Source organism: Grus americana, chromosome 5, assembly GCF_028858705.1.
Source record: "Grus americana isolate bGruAme1 chromosome 5, bGruAme1.mat, whole genome shotgun sequence".
NCBI classification, from domain to species: Eukaryota; Metazoa; Chordata; class Aves; order Gruiformes; family Gruidae; genus Grus; species Grus americana.
The window spans coordinates 32,344,374-32,361,512 of NC_072856.1; the positions used below are offsets into that span (position 1 = coordinate 32,344,374).

General features: G+C 41.1%; 1 protein-coding gene across 1 annotated transcript; it reads left to right on the top strand.

The window, feature by feature from the left end:
* The first annotated feature begins 1,713 nt into the window (after positions 1–1,713).
* Positions 1,714–15,216, top strand: MED6 (mediator complex subunit 6). Its single transcript, XM_054827766.1, has 8 exons — positions 1,714–1,789; positions 5,342–5,501; positions 6,529–6,620; positions 9,172–9,254; positions 9,960–10,068; positions 10,528–10,643; positions 11,408–11,435; positions 12,020–15,216. The coding sequence occupies exons 1-8, from the start codon at positions 1,768–1,770 to the stop codon at positions 12,148–12,150; spliced, it is 741 nt and encodes a 246-aa protein (XP_054683741.1). The 5' UTR covers positions 1,714–1,767; the 3' UTR covers positions 12,151–15,216.
* The last annotated feature ends 1,923 nt before the right edge of the window (positions 15,217–17,139 follow it).

Consider the following 17,139-nt stretch of genomic DNA (forward strand, 5'->3'; position numbering starts at 1 on the left):
TTTCAGAGAACTTGACTTCTCAGGGTGCAGAGAATTATAAAACTACCATAACTTTATTTGCAGCGAGGACTCAGCACATCTGTAAATCGGATCCCTGGTGTTGGTCTCCAATAAATGAGGAACTGAAATTACCGGACAACTGTGAAATGTTAGGTTGACAAAAACCTTCATTAATATAATGTATGACTACATCACTGTGAATAATAGAGTCCAGTTCTCCAAAGCAGCCTTCTTCTGCCTTAACTATTTCATCTTGTCACTTTCTGTAACCTTCCCTTGGTACTTTGACATCTAGCAAGGTCTGAAACACATAAAGCAAGTGTTCTGCAGGCAGCTCTCCTTCACAGAAAACAAACCCAGTGTATCTGCAAGGCATACAGGGACTCTAACGTATTGAATGAGACAGGAATCCTGGGGAAAAAAACCCCAGAAGAGTGTGTGGTTATTAAAGTCCATCTCCTAATGCATCAGTACGTGAGGACTGAATAAAGAGCAAATAGGCAGCGTCAGCTTTGGTTTGTCCTTTTTGATTGCTCTTGTACAACAATAATATCCCTTTCCTGTACTTTATACACACTCTACGCATCTCTAACAGAACGGGAAGAAATTCCATCGCCAGCTACCACCCCGACGTGCCATCGGCGAGGTGATAACCCCCAGGCTGACTTCACGGACCCAGCGAGGGAACGGCTGACCTTGGCAGCCCTCCGCAACGGCTCGGGCGACACGGGCACGCAGAGCCCCGCTAGCGGGACGCAGGGGTACCAGGCACACCGTACCATAGATTGGTAGATTGTGGTTATCGGTCTAGATAAAAAGCTTCTTAACCTGCAGCGTATGTATATTCTTCCACCCACTGAATGTTGTTTTTCACCCTGTAAATGGCTGGTGGTGTCACTTCGGAGTCAAAATGCCAAGGACCACACCGTGCAGCCTTCCCAGACATCCCGCATCGCCACACACTCTTCTGGGTTTTTGGGTTTTTTCCCCAGGATTCCTGCCTCGTTCAATACGTTAGAGTCCCTGTATGCCTTGCAGACACGCTGGGTTCGGTTCCTGCGAAGGAGAGCTGCTGCAGAACACGTGCGTCTTGACGTGTGTCAGACCTTGCCAGATGTCCAGGTACCGAGGGAAGGTTACAGAAAGTGACAAGATGAAATAGTTAAGGCAGAAGAAGGCTGCTTTGGAGAACCGGACTCTATTCTTCCCAGTGATGTAGTCATACATCATATTCATGAAGGTTTTTGTCAACCTAACATTTCACAGTTGTCCGGTAATTTCAGTTCCCCGGCCGACCTGACCAGCATGGATGCGATGCCCACACCTCTCTCGCTCTTTCACCTCGCCTGGCATTTACCAGAGGGCCAAGATGAGGTGAAAATGACTGCAAAATGTTTGCATCTCTGGGGTTTTTTAAAAACAAACAGCTCAGAATTAGCATTAAAAATGCATTTAGCTTTCCTCACTGGTGCTGCTGTCCTGGTTACGCACCGCTCACGGGTGAAAAGCAGCTCACCTCGCACTTGCGGTGGGAGGACGCGGCAGCACACCCCTTCGAGTCACACCTGTATCTCCCCGGGCCGGGACTGCGTGCTGGGAGGGGGGACCTTCCCCCGCACCGTCCCGTCCCGCCTCGCCTCGCCTCGCCTCGCCTCCGGGCACGGAGCCGCTCTCAGCGCTCGTCTCTGTTGCCGGCGCCGCTCTCCCCCGCTTCCTGTGCTCGTCTCCTCCCCGTCAGGGCGCCGGGCGGAAGTGAGCTGCGCGGCCATGGCGGCTGTGGACATCCGAGGTAAGGCCGGGGCTGTGCGGGCACTCGGGGCTCCCCGCCAGCGGCCCGGGCGGGTGGGGTGCTCTTCCCGCGGCTCCGTGTCGAGCTGTGGGCCTTGCCCGTCGCCCTGGGCTGAGCTCCGCCGGCGGGAGCGTCTGGGCGCCGCGGGGAGCGCGAAGGGGTGAGCTCGGTCCGTGGGGCAGAGCGCGGCGGGCCTGGCTGCCCCGGGGCAGCAGCGGCTGAAGGAGGAGCTTGGTGTAATGCCGCCGTCCTGGAGGTTGCTGTGCTAATAGTACTCGCTCCGAGGAGCGTCCAAGTGACTGGCGTTGCCAAAGGTGCGAGGATAAACGAGCTGCTTCCCTTTAGTGCTCTGTAGGGGCAGCGGAGCTGCTGAGTTTGTTTGTATGTCTTTTAAAACTCCGCGCAAGAGAGATTAGCGGCGTTGCTGATGCATCAATGTCATGAGAAGGAACTGGGAGGAAAAACTGTTCAAAAAGCGATTTTCTTGGACAGAGTGTGTTCAGGGCCACCTGGGAAAGACAAGCCTCCCATCCGGTATGCTTCTGTCTTTTCAGGGGGAATTAGGGGGTCCTGGGGTGAGATAGTAACATAAGGAAACAGCTGAAAAATAGAGTTTTAGCCCCGAAGCGTGTAGAAGAGTGGGAAACGCTGGCAGGTGTGGGACTTGCACCAGACCAAAGCGGTGAGTTAGGCTGGTAATCTTAACAGCGATTCGGGTGGATGTGATGGGACAGGCCAGGTGTTGGAAAAAACAGAAAGAAAGCTGAAGTAACTGAGAACGAGAAAGGCTGGGTTGAGGATTCAAGGGATACGAATAGAAGGAGAGAATGTTTTGAAGGAGGAGTGATATTTGAATGAAGCATTAAAAAAGGTTTACATCGTAAACAAAATACAGGTTAAATTGCTGTGAAGAGTTTGGACTTTGAGGAGGAAGAGGGGATTGAAAGTACCTGAGAAAGGAAATTGTTTTCCTCCATAGGGGTGTCTGAATGGAATCACACCAAAAGCTTGTGTGATGGAGTCTTGGAGAATGATGAAGAGCACATATTTAGGAAAAGCTTGTGAGGGGTTAATTTTGATAATGCCACAGAAGTTTTCTTCTTTTTTCTTAAAATTCTTACTTAATGATGTCTGCAGTCCTCTTTACTTTTCTGACTGCCTTGTTTCAGATTGCAGCAAGGAGCTATGTGGACAATTAATGGAGGAGTGCTCTGTTAAGTTATTAGCAGGTGTGAGAACCTTCTGTCTTAATCCAGATTATTTAAGCTCCCTCAAAGGCTTTTATCTAATATGATTTAATATATTAAGTAGGTTATGAGGCATACTTCTACTTTTAAGCTGTCAAACTATTTTACTGTTCCTCTCAGTTTGTCAAAGCCTAGTGTTGGGCTCTCTAGCTGGCAAGGCCAGGTACAGCACATTGTGTGAATTGCTCTACTCTTATTTTTTGCCATGGTTTGCTGTCTTGTCTCCCAAATTGTCTTGACATTCATGGCAGATTGCCATGATTGTGACAAGCACTTTATTTTTGCATTTGTGATGCAAATTCCACAAAAAATGCTTTGACCGAGATGTCCTGTTTTTGAAAGGAGCAGGGAAGCAGGACAGCCATCCCTTTTTTCCCCTCATACCCAAAATAAACAGAAGTACTCCCTTCTTAGTGGGAATAACAGGCATGTCAGGTTCATGACTGGTTTTGTTCTTCCTCCCCTTTTTTCCAAGAATAGTTTAAGAGAACAATCTTGCTAGTTATAAAGGCAATTATAAATACTGGCACTAATCAGCTATGGGTAATTGAGCCTTAAAGCATAACTTTGTATTTCGTTTTATGATACATTTATCAGTTTATATGCAGCTTTATAACTATACATATATGTAGTTATGAGGCTTGCCTGATGTTCCTCTTGAGAAATGTAGTTATTGTTAATCATAGAAACAAGAAAAGTTTGTATTTGAAATGTGATATGAGAATTTATTATAGCAAAAATGCAAGCACTTAAGATTTTGGGGTTGTTGGGAAGGAAAGCTTGTTTTTTGGTTTTGAAAGGCATTTAGCATAATCAGCAGTACCACAACTTGGGTGCCTAATGATGGATCTTAGTGCTGCATTTCTGAGATTTGCTTTTTTATAGTGAGGAGAGAGAATATTGTATGTGAAATAACATGAATGCCTCAACTTCTCCCCGCTTGCCGTTCTATTAAAGAGTTAGGCTGGCAATTCTGAGATTAATGAGGCAAAATGGTTTACACATGACTATTTCTGCTGCATTTTTCCTGGTTTGCTGGGCAGCTAGGGTTACTTTATTAAGTGTTCCTCAGAGAAGCTGCTAATAGTATGTGAGCTGACGTTTTTGGAACTGATCCAGTCATCCTCGAGCATGCAGAGTTGTTGCAGAAGTAAAATATTCACAGTGGCATGATGAGTAGGAGTTGTGGGTATGTATATAATGTGTGAACGTAAGGGAATGGTTCCTGTAAGAAGAGAATTTCAGTTCTTCATTCAGTCTTCAGTGACTTCCCATCACTTATGTTTTTGAGTTCTAAACAATGTCTGCCTTTTTTCCTGCTTTCCTGTGTCTTGGAAATTCCACTTGCTGCTGTAATTTGAAATAGATGAATTTCAGGGTGCTTTTCAAGGTGCCTCATGGATTTGTTGACTGTGGAACCAATTGTTGACACTGGTTTCTTTAGTCTGCTTGAGGAACGTCTTTTTGCTGCAGTGTGATAATAAAATCTACAGATTTTAAGTCAGATGTCCCAAAATCTGTAGGACCTTAACTGACATACAATAATTTGCAGGTTATAGAGTATGTTTCATTTTAAAAGCTTGGTTTTATATATAATTGTAGTTGGATTTCTGTGATATCCACTGAGTTATGGAATAAGTAATTTGCTGCAGGCAATTTGGCAGATTAATTTTAGAGTCAGGAATAGAATCTCTTGTTCAAGACTACTAGGAAACATCTGCCCAAAGACAGCATTTTTGTAAGAAATAAACTATTTCAAACATGACCAGGCTCAGGTTTAGTGTGGCGTGTATCACCCCCCCCGCCCCCGTAAATGATTCTAACCTAGTTTAGTAAATTCAACTTACCTAGCTTTTGAAAGGAAACATGCTTTGGATTGTCTTTCTACTCAGCTCATGCTGTGGTTCATAAAATAAACTGTATATAACACTACTGAGTAGATGTAGTATGATAATAATAAACGGTATCAGAGCAAATTAACTCCCACTAACACAGTGCACACAGACCCTGCTCATGTTCTTGAGACATAAAGGTATACCAGCAGCTAATGGTCAAGGAAAGAAAAGAGCAATAATAAAACCCCCCTATATTTCTGTTGCGTACCTACAACAGAACTGCAGAAGGTTGAAGGGTATAAATTATTATTTGAAATCTATGAAACGCATTTTTAATTAGAACTGGTTTGTGTGAGGCTGTGTTCCACCTCTTTCTCCTGCTAGAATCATTAACTGATGGCAATTTACTCTTGGAGGTATTTGTAGTGTTTCTGTCTGCTTTGGTACTCAATGTAGATTTCTCTTCCCAGATAATCTCTTGGGAATTTCCTGGGTTGACAGTTCCTGGATTCCGATATTAAACAATGGGAGTGTGTTGGACTATTTCTCAGAGCGAAGTAACCCATTCTATGACCGAACGTGTAACAATGAAGTCGTCAAAATGCAGCGGATGACCTTGGACCATTTGAAGTAAGTTGTAATTTGGAACTGCTTCCTGTGCAGTGTCCTTTGTCCCTCCATCGAGAGGCTTTGATGGTTGAATGGAAGCATGCTGGAAACCTCCTGTTCTGTACTTTTTAGTCCCACCACTTGCCAGGGAGCCCAGCTTTTTCTGTATTTGGATGTCTTGTACTTCCTTTTATGCCATTTCAAGGAGGTGTTAAACATGAAGGATTCTATGTATGTTCTGAGATTCCAGTAAATCACCTTTTAGATATTTCTCTGATTTAGAAAACCTGTCTTCTCTCATCCTCCCAGCTCAACAGAACCCAACAGTGGTAATGTAGTTAAGTGTTTTTCTATGGTGAATAGTGTTTATGTTAGGGGATACTTTTGAGTTCATAAATAGTTTGTGTTTCCATATCCCACTGGCTCTGTGCCATAATTAGTACATAATTCCTCCAAAGAGATGGCTTTTTAGTATGGATAATAAAAGTAGTGAGTGTTGTAAATAAACTGATCACAGATGGTTGTGTAATGAGATTGCAGCATGCACAAGTTAACTTTCTTTGCAGTTCCCCATCTGCTACACTGAGCACAAGTGAGATGTTTGAGAGCTATTTAAAGACTCCACGATATGATCGGGAGTGTGCAAGCTGAGCTAAAAGTTCATTGGTAAAGTCAATTGTGCTCAGATGTGGTTGCAGAGAGGCTTTCGCATCAGACACACAGATGGTCACATCATACACTGATCCTTTGTTTCTGTGTTTAAATGACATCTCTATGATGATAGATTGTTATCTTTTTTGCTATTTATTTGTTTGCTAATGTGTTCTGCTTAGATATTGTGTCAGGTTGTTGTAACTCCCTTGGTATATGCAACTAGGTTTTGATAGCTAGCTTGGGAAATCCTATGCCCGCCTTTACTGCACAATACATCTAAGAGCTTCCAAAGCATCAGAACTTCATCCCTTTGCTGCCAGCCCCTTTGGTAGCTCTTCACATCCTACAGATTTTACTTTGAGGAAGATACTTATTCTGGTTGCTTGTTTTTCAGCCAGATGGTTGGAGTGGAGTACATACTTCTTCATGCTCAAGAGCCCATTCTCTTCATTATCCGAAAGCAGCAAAGGCAATCTCCAACACAAGGTAAGGTCACTCAGTTCTTGTCACTGTTCTTGTCACTGTCGATAAGTTAGTCACTTTCATCTGTTCCTAATTTGTGTTTAAGCACTTCTGGTTTCCTTTTCGTGTCTTTATCTTAAATCTAAATAAAAGGGTGTGAGGCTTTGTGGTGGGGTCTAGCAGAGTGACCTCTAGTGTGCTAATAGCAGGGATTGCCATCTTGTGGTGGAATGTGAAGAGTGCAATGAGAAAGTGCTGCCCTGTGGTATATTTTGCCATGGGAAATTAATAATAGCATTCATGCCATGTCATATTTATCTGTTAGGCTATGCAAGAGTTTTCATATTAATTATTTGAATATAAGGCTAATGGTATCCTTGCTTGGGGCTGATGAGCTTAGTTTAATTTGAGCTAATAATCTGAAGTGGCTAGTATATGATTTAGGTATTTTTGGAGAACTGTGATTTCCATTAGTTAGGGAGAGGGATCATTCATGCTTCTGTTTGTGTCATGTCACTCTTATTCTGCGCTATTTCCACCTTCAACTGTGGATTGGTTATACTGCTGAGTAGGATCTTGTCAGTAGACGACAACAACCCATGTGAAAAATGACCCTGAGATACTGCAAATGCTTGTTGTTTTGGTTATTCCTCTGAGAACTGAGTATTCTGGAATTGTGAGGGGAATCTTGTGACAACAGCATCGCTCCTTCTTACAGTGTCACTGATGACTTTTCCAAGTTTTAAATGAAATACCTTAGCTTTTTTTTTCCATTTGCATGTAGCTAGCATTCAAATTTGTTTGTGTGTGATTAATTAAAAAAAAGCCACATTTCAGTAATTCTTGAACTGTCTTCTGTGTTTACTGCATGTATATGTAAAATAATCTAAGTTATTTAAGAGTAAGCTTTATAGAAAAGAAAGGCAGGGTTAATGCTAGTTACTTTTTTTTTTAGTGACTTAGGCTCTGCATGTGCATTTTGGTCTTGTACAGGACTTTGCCTTGTCTAGCAATGCTTCTTATTTGCTTATATCAGGTGATGGCCTCTTTATATTGGAGTTCCATACGTGATTCCTTCTTTAATAGATTTTTTGAATTGTTTCTTTATTAAAGGTTTTGAATCTAGCTTTCAAAAGGTGTGTATGGAAATATGATGCAGCCCTTAATTTCCTGTTTTGACACTTTTTAGATCAAGAGTAGTGTTGGGGTTTCCATGTGTGTGTTCAGACTTCTATTGTAATGCAAATGTATGTTTGGTGGAACTTAACTGGGACTTGTTTGGTAACGTTTTTCCCCAATGTGACTGTACGGTTTATGCTAGGTACCTTGATTGAGTCACATAGTTCCCTAGCTAAAGTGTTACCCATGCGTTTCATTTTATCATGGTACAAATATTAGTGTATTTGGGATGCAAGAATGGGGGTGGAAAACTAAGATTTTATGAGTTCACAGCTAGTGTTGAGTGCTGAGAACTGGTGCAGGGCTGTCTTATGACTTCTGCGTGGTTTTTAAAAAAGTATATTTATATTTTAAATTCTTTAAGCCAAATTTTTGCCTGTTTGAAGTGATCTTGGAAAAATCTTTAGATCAAATTATTAGGGAGAGTTATCTGTCTCAGAAAGTAGGCTGCTCTGGTAGAGAGCTGTGAGACAGTAAAGCTGCTGTTCTGTGTCTTGCTCCGCTTCTAAGGAAATGCTGAGAACCCTCTTTTTTTTTTTTTCTTTTTTTGAGAAGTGAGTACTGGCTGTAATGTGCACCCAGCTGTCTTGGTCTGTTAATTTAGGCAGGTGTCCAAGCTTCATAAAATGCAAGTACTGGATGAATTGGGTCTTGTCAGTAAAAAGGTTCAGGCAGAATGTGTTAATACAGATGGAGGAACGGGAGCAAATGTGTGTGCAGGTAAGATCCTTAGGAATGTGAAGCTGATGGTATTGCTACAGTTTCTCAATTGAAGAATGCTTGGCAGGGTATTACGGAGGCAGTTGTGATGTTCCTTTGCACTGCAGCTCTAATGAACAAGAATTTTTGATTGGGCAGTTAGAGGTTTCAAATCTGATTTAGCAAATGTTTTTGGAAAGTAGTCTTTTTTTGGCAGAATGTTATTAATTTAGAAAGGCATGCTCTGTGTGTGCTTAGCTGCCATTGGGTCTAGGAAATCTAGCTAAGAGGACTGTACAAGTTGGAGAAAGCTGACGCTGGAAGAATGAGATCTTATGTGGTTGTGGGTTTCTACCGGTAGCAAAGGCAAGTGGAACTACTTCCAGTGCAATTCATTTGACTCCTCTGGTAGCTCTGAAAACCCCAACTCTTGCAAGGTCAGTTATTTGTTTGCAGCAGGACAGGACTTAAAGCTGATGCTTTTCTATCTGTAAAACAGACCTTGAGTTCCCCCCCCCCCCATCAGTCTGTGGCTAAGGTGCAAATAAAGCACTATGAAGGAAAAGGTTAAAAAGAGAAAATTTGGTGATAAGATTAATATTGCAATTCCTGCTGTTACTACTGAAATCCAGCAACAAATACGCAGTCTTCAGCCCAAGCTTTAAATTGATCCTGCCTTTTTTTTTTCCCCCCACAGCTATTCCATTGGCCGACTACTATATTATTGCTGGAGTGATTTATCAGGCACCTGACTTAGGGTCTGTCATTAACTCCAGAGTTGTAAGTGTTCTGTGTGTTTGATGTATACCAGTTTGTATCTGCTTTTATTTCTGGCTGTTCCCCAGATTGTTTAAATCCCTTTCCTTTTGAGGAAAGATCTTGTGTATTATACAGTAACTTAAACTAAACCCCACTGGTTAATATGGTGTGCATCCCACATGGAAATGAAAGATCCTGGGAGAGTGCAGTATGGTTTGAAAAGTATGATACATTGTTTAAGGATGAAAGATCAAAATAACTGAAGCTACACAATTGGCAGAACAGCATGAGGTTTGAACAATCAAAAGAAAAATTACATGATGAATACATAGGAAATACTAATTAAATACATATCCAGTGAAACTTGCTTTGGAATGTTAATCTTAAGGTAAGGTAATATTTCTCTTTAAATGAGGCTTATGTTTTTAAGTTAATGTGGTATTTATTTTTAAATTGGATATTCGGGTTTGTTTTGATTTCTTCTGTTCTAGTAAACTACTACTTTTGCAAGTTTTTCTCTGTCAGTTTAGAAAAGCACTTCAGAAAAGGTCTTGTAAGAACCTGTTAAAGAGATTACATTCTTGATCCAAAACTAGATGTCCCAAGTTCCCTTCCCAGAACAAAAATGAATTATAGAATACTAATTCTAAAATCCCTGCTTTCAAGAAATTGTGTTGTATTTTGTCCTTAAATTCTGAACACTGCCTTATGTTCTTGTTCTGAAAGCTCACTGCAGTGCATGGAATTCAGTCTGCTTTTGAAGAAGCTATGTCCTACTGTCGCTATCACCCATCCAAGGGCTACTGGTGGCATTTCAAAGATCAAGAAGAACGAGGTATGGTTCCTAGTTGCTCCTGCGTACTTTTGGAGAGGGGAAGGTAATGTAGGGAAAAGCTTGAGGCGATGCACAGTGATGGTCTAGAGATTAAGTGTCTGTCTGAAAGGTAAGTTAGTGTTCCCTGTCAGGTGGAAGGAATCTTGTTCTTCTGTGCTGGTGGGGATGAACATTGAGGCATAGGTGGGAGATGAAAATGGTGAGCCATGTGTCAACAAAGTGGGCAACTCTTCAACCCACTGAAGACCAAAGTACATTTTCAGAACCCAAACCAGTTTGTAAGGAGGTAAGAATTGTCCTTAATCTGTCTTCCACAAAAAAAAACCCCAACCCAATGTCAAAGGGAAAACATAGGTGAAGTTTAGAGGAGAGATAAATACCAACTTGTCATACAACAACAAGCTGCTAAGAGAACAGACCTCTTAATACAGCTTTCTCTTACATTTCTGTGACTTGCAGAGAAAACTAAACCAAAAGCCAAGAAGAAAGAAGAACCAAGTTCTATTTTCCAAAGACAACGGGTAGATGCATTGCTTTTAGACCTAAGACAAAAGTTTCCACCCAGATTTGTTCAGGTATGACACTTACAAGCCATAGTATTACTGTGACTTACTTACAACTGCCTCAAGTTTTAAGTACTTGAACAGCTGAAACTGAATGGGAATTTTGTGTGCTTTCTGCAATGGTAACATGGATTAGATAATAAATTTGAAATGGAGGGCTCTGATTGGCGTGTAGGATTCCCCTTTGTAATTGCAGGAGTCGTTAAGACCTTGGCAAAACCATGAGGGCAAATTTATTACACAAATTCCTTATCTAATCACAGAGGGTCTGTTCTTGTCAGCTGTCAGGTCTTGCTTTTGCTTCCAGTTTCCTGCTTTGTGAGCTCAATCAAGCCACCACAGTTACTTTGTTTTACTTACTCCATTGTTCTGGAGGCTCACTAATTAGCATGGAAATTCTTGGCATTCTATGAATTTGTTTTGATTACCTCTGATAGTGTCTAGTAGCTATTTGTTCCACCAGGTTTTCTGCTGGGAGCAAAGGAAATGATGTTTACAGCATCTCACAGAACTGTTTACTCCTCAGATGTGGGAAAGACTGGCTAACTCTGTATTTCTTGCTTTAGTGCTTTTCAGTTGTCAGAGGAAAAACTGGATGTTATATTAATTGGATTTTGTTTAAAGTGTATTTAGTGATACGTTTTACCCTCAACTGTTATGTATAAGAGCACATTGCTTGGTTTATATTCCTATATGAATAGTGGGAAGGGTTGAGTTATGACTTTGGTTCCACTGATGTGTTGCTTTTTTTTTTTTTTTTTCTTCTCCCCCCACAGCAAAAGCCTGGAGAAAAGCCTATCCCAGGTAAAACTCTAATATTCTCACAAGACTTAAAAAATAGGCTCTATATAGCAGTGTCTTCCAGTTGCCATATAAGCTCCTTGCTGCTGCTGCTGAGGTGGTTAGGAATTCTGGCATTGCCTAATTGTGCAAAGTACTAGACAAGAGTTCTCTGTGACAGCCTGAGTGAAACTGAAACAAAATGTGCATTCTACTCCTGCCCTTTCTGTCTGTAAAACTGTATTGCCTGAAAGTCCAAATGCAAGAAACGGCCTTTGAAGTAGGAGGAGGGTGAAAGGGTGAATGAGGGAACAGTTTAGTCAGTCCAGCATCTTAGTCACTTTTCATAGTGCTACAAGCTCAAGAAAGCATGTGAAGCCTTTGAGTTGATTGTAAGCAACCTCAGAACAGGAAAAGCATGAACTGTATCCCTTAATCTATTTCGCTTTTACTCGTATAGGTAAGGTATGAATTTTGTGCTTGGTTATTCTTATACCTTTGAAATCAATTTTGCCCCTTCAATATCAACAATATTTTCTAAGTACTCTGAACAGTATTTTAGGAATAAAAATTGGAGGTTTAACTTTCTTTTGCTGTTACTTCTTAAGTGGATCAAATCAAGAAGGAACCAGAACCAGCCCCTGAAGCTGTCAAGCCAGAGGAAAAAGAGACTGTAAAGAATGCTCAGCAGAGTGCTGGCACTAAAGGACCACCTGAAAAACGGATGAGACTCCAGTGAAGGGAGAAGTTGTTACACATCTGGATTAGTCGGTACCTGGAAAACAGGAGATTCTTTCTCCCCTTTCTTTATATTTAAGCTCTTCCACCGAGACTGATGGTGTGGGGACTGAAGTCCCTATAACAGCTTTTTCTGTAGAAACTGGTCATACAAATGTTAATGTTGGGATATGGGGTGCCTCAAAGAAGGTGTTTATTTTGAATGTTGGCTTCCGAGAATGGTTTTTACATGGGCATAGTTTGCAGCCTCCTGAAATCTTTACAAACTTGCATCCATTGTGTGTTGGTTTCCTATGTAAAAAGGAAAAAACTTTTATATAAGAAGAATAATCTGAATTCTTGGCAAATAAAACTCCTGGCTGCTGGAATGCCTTTCTTAAATGCTTACTTTGTTAGTAGCAAATATGCCATATGTGCTGGCTGCATTTTTTTGCTTGGATATTGGAATATATTGTGTCCTATTTTGAGGAAGAAAAGTTCAACTTAAAGATTTAGGCTGCCTGCTATAAATTGCTGTGCCTTTAGTATGCTTGGGATACGGATAAAAGATTCGATAAATCCGTGTAATTAGATGTCAGACTGCTCGCAGTCTCTAAACATTCTTGGGCACTCATTTTGCTTAATGGCTAAGCTGGTCTTTTATTATAAAAGCTAGTGTTCTGTGAGAGAGATTGATGATGACATAAAACAGGCTAAAATGTCTTGCTGTTGCACACTCAGTGAAGATGTTTATATTTCTCCTTTTTTTCACTATAACTCAAATATATCAATTACATCTCCTCTTCTGTGCTTCTAGCACTTTATTGCTGCATCTGATCACCTTGATTAGTCATCTGCCTTTTAGACCTGTGGATGTAGGGCAGTGGAAGAGAAACATCACTGACAGCTACAAACTTCGCTATTTAAGCATGTTGCTTACACAAACCATTTTTGTTTGGTGTTTTTTTTTCCCCCAGAAAAATTCAAAGTCATCTATTGCAAAGAAATTACTGTTGGTTTGGTTTTGTTTTTTCATTGAAGTAATGGAGCAATCCTTGAAATAGCTCGCTTTCTCTTCACAACTGTTTCCTGCTTTCTTTTAGTAAACTGTAGCAAGCAAGAAAAAAACCTGTACATAGCAAACAAAATGTAGATAGTAGGAAGACTAAGGTATGCTTGGATAGCTGTGTCAAATTTATTTTGAGGTTATAAGAGACTCTTCCTGTTTCAGTAATTAATAAACAGCTCTGACTGGGTAGCTACTGAATGATGGAAGGACCCATGTAACTTTTGTCCTGTAATCCAAAGCTGTAACGTTAAACATGTAGATAAGCCAATAACTGCTTGCTGTTGATGCAGAAACAGACCTAAAATTCATATATTGGTATACTTAAGTGTGTATTAGCTTTATTTCATACCATGTCGGTTAAGTTTGAACAGCTATTTCTACAAATGGTGGTAGAAATAGATAATAAGCTAGTGCAAACTCTTAAATCAAGTGAAGATATAGAAAGCAGTTATTCTGGGATGCTTAAAACAAGACAGAGCTAATTATTCGGCATTGAATAATTACAAGGTGGCGTGAATACACTTAGGAAAGGGTGTTGATTCTTTATTGTATTAAAGAAATTCCTCTGAAAGTAAGGAGCTCAAGAAGCACTAAAGCCATCATCTCATCCACCCCCATGATGGAAAGAGGGATCTCCAGAAATGAAGCACGAGTGGTGAGGAACCTCAAGAGTCCTTGCTGGATTTATGATGTTCAGAATAAAGTCCTTGGAAAATGGCCATTAAAGGAGCTGAATTTCTCTGTAGGTATTCATATTACTAAGAACCTGTATGTTATTTGGAAAAACTTAAGCAAGAAGGATAACTAGGCTGCACTGTAATGAAGATCTAGGGTGGGTTTTTATGGGGTTGGTTTGGTTTTTTGAGGGAGAAAAATTAACTGCTCATACACCAAGGAAAGATTTAACATTACTAACAGAAGAGAGAGATCTTGCTTATTGCTGAAGGCACATACAGCTGTGGTCAAAAATGGATGCTAGAACACATAGTATGAGAAAAGTATTTTATCAGTCACTGGACTTCACCTGAAATAGTGTGTTGTACAGCTCAATGTCTGAAAAAGAATTCTAAAGTAGAGCAGTTTGAAGAAGGGCAGTAAAACGAGGAGGAGAAAGTTTCTCCTATGAAGCCATTGGGAGGACCAGGACTTTAGTTCCTTAGGAAAGAAAAGACAAATGTTGAGTCTTTATAAAACTGAGTACTGCAGAGCAAGTACGAAAGTAGAAGACTTGTTCTGTCCTGTAGTGCAAGAATAGAGGTACAAGTTAATGAAGCTGAATTGGAGTTACATTTAGACTGAATTGTTATATTCCATGCTCATAATTTGAGCCGATTCAGAGACGAGAGTGGAACTTGAAGGGGCAGAGTGTCCTCATGTCTGCATCTCTTAACAGCCTTTTGTTTTCTGCAGAAATGTCTGGTATTGGCTGGTGTCAGAGGGCATTAAAAAGGATGGATTTCTGGTCTGATCCCATCTGAGGTAAAGTGCCAGCATCTAAGCTATTGAGAGGATAGAAAATGGTTTCCATGCATGAAACACTGCATTTGACCGTGATAAGCCTTTTCCAGGGGAATGATCTTTTCCTGAATTATATTATAAAGCAGTAAGGGATGTTACCAATGAGTGTGTTGATTTCTTAGGAGCTGTCCTTCAGTGCTGAAAGTTTCCCACATGAGGAAATGAGGGACTGAAATATCTTCTGATCCTGTTACTTGCTGACAAGATATTCTAAAATAATGTCATTAGTTAAGCAAGCTTTGATATTAACTTACTCAAGTGATGTTATGCCAGATAGTACTGTTAAACTCCATGTAATTTACTGTCAAAAAGCTGTTAAGCAGCTACTTCTAGTCAGTAATGTTTTTCAGCGTATGAGAATCTAAGCCTTTTCTCTCTGGTATTTATACACTGTCGCTTGGTTTGGAGCCTGAGTGCTGAAGTCCAGAGTCCTTCAAAGGACCTTCAGTATTTGTAAAGCTTATAGATGAAAGGGAAATAAGCAAGCAGTTCTGAAATTTGCCCTGTGCGTCACTTTCTTTCGCATAAAGGAGAGATCTGGTTGTATAGGAGAGCTATCTCGAGTTTTGCTCTTAGATAATAACCAAAAGGGCTTTTGGCCTAAATCACGCGGTAGCAGGAGCTAAAAATGATCTAGAACTCTAATAGAAACATTCTTCTGAGAGCCTGAAAGTACATATAAATGTGTGTATGCACATGAACAGATATGCATATGTGTATATACATGTGCATATATGTACACATACATGCAAAAATCCAGCCAGGCTGTAGGAAGAGGGGCAGTCTAGCTACATCAGTTCACTGTGCAAAGCTAAGGGTGTCTCAGATGTAGCAGAGATACTGTCTTTTTCAACTTTTCCCTAAGTAAGGTCTGACCAGGCTATGTGTTATTCTTGTCCATTCCTCTTTGCCACTCCACCCCTATACTTTGTATTTTGGTAACTTTTCCCTAGCAAAGACAGTTAGATGCCGTTTGGACAGTCAGTACGTGTTGTTTGGCAAAGCAAGCTGTACTTAGAGCAAGGTTAGAAGGGTATAGGCAATAGGAGGGACAAGGCAAAGGGGAGAGATTAGCTTCATTTTGCAATGTGGCTGTTACCTGTGAGAAAAGTGGTGAAGATATGTTATGCAAATAGATTGTGGCTTCACTGAACCAACAGATGGCTTCTGAACAAAAGCTGATGTGATACAGTCTTCGATTTTTTTTTTATATGTTTTCAATGGCAAAGTAAATGATGATAACTAGGCATTCAAGGTTTTTCTTTTTTCTTGGAGAGGAAGGTGAATTTTTGATAAATCATTGCTTTGTTCCTGTAATCATGCACAGAACAAACAAATGGTCACTTATGTGTCCTTCTGTAGCCTAACGTGGATCATAGATGTATGGGTGTGTCCTAGTTTCAGCTGGGATAGAGTTAAATTTTCTTCGTAGCAGCTGCTTAGTGCTGTGGTTTGGATTTAGGATGAGAATAATGTTGACAACACACTGATGTTTTAGTTGTTGCCAAGCAGTCAAGGACTTTTCAGCTTCTCATACTGCCCTGCCAACGAGAAGAGGGGGTGCCCAAGAAGCTGAGAGGGGACACAGCCAGAACAGCTGACCCAAATTCGACCAAGGGATATTTTATACTATGTGACAGCATGCTCAGTATATCAGTGGGGGAGTTGGCCAGGAGGTGCGCAGCTCAGGAACTAGCTGAGCATTGGCTCTGAGTGGTGAGCAATTGTGCTGTGCATCGCTTGTTTTGTATAGTCTTTTATCATTATTAATATTATATTTTTTTTTTTCCCCTTTCACTTCTGTCCTATTAAACTGTCTTTATCTCAACCCACAAGTTTTACCTTTTTCTTTCTGATTTTCTCCCCCATCCCACTGGGAAGGGGGGAGTGAGCGAACAGCTATGTGGTTGATATAGCTGCCGGCCAGGTTAAACCACGACAGGGTGGTGGGGAAAAATTTTCATAGTGGGATGAGTTATGATGTATTATTGATCTCCCAACAATCAGAAGGCTTCATTTCTTTCTGCCAGGACAATGGATTTCAACCTGTGGTCCACAAGACTGCTGGGGTTTTGTGACTTGTTTCTAAACAGGCCAGCAGGTCGAGGGAGGTTATCTTCCTCCTCTACTCTGCCCTGGTTAGGCCACATCTGGAGTTCTGTGTCCAGGTCTGGGCTCCCCAGTTCAAGACAGACAGGGATCTACTGGAGAGAGTCCAGTGGAGGGCTATGAGGATGATTAGGGGACTGGAACATCTCTCATATGAGGAAAGGCTGAGAGCTGGCTCTGATTAGCCTGGAGAAGAGAAGACTGGGAGGGGATGTTATCAATGCTTATCAGTATCTAAAGGGTGGATGTCAAGAGGATGGGGCCAGACTCTTCTCAGTGCTGCCCAGTGACAGGACAAGGGGCAATGGGCACAAA

Coding starts and splice junctions, on each gene's coding strand:
- MED6 (XM_054827766.1), top strand. CDS start 1,768: ATGGCGGCTGTGGACATCCGAG. Junction 1,790..5,341: donor GGCGGCTGTGGACATCCGAG/GTAAGGCCGGGG, acceptor TTCTCTTCCCAG/ATAATCTCTTGGGAATTTCC. Junction 10,644..11,407: donor TTCCACCCAGATTTGTTCAG/GTATGACACTTA, acceptor CTCCCCCCACAG/CAAAAGCCTGGAGAAAAGCC.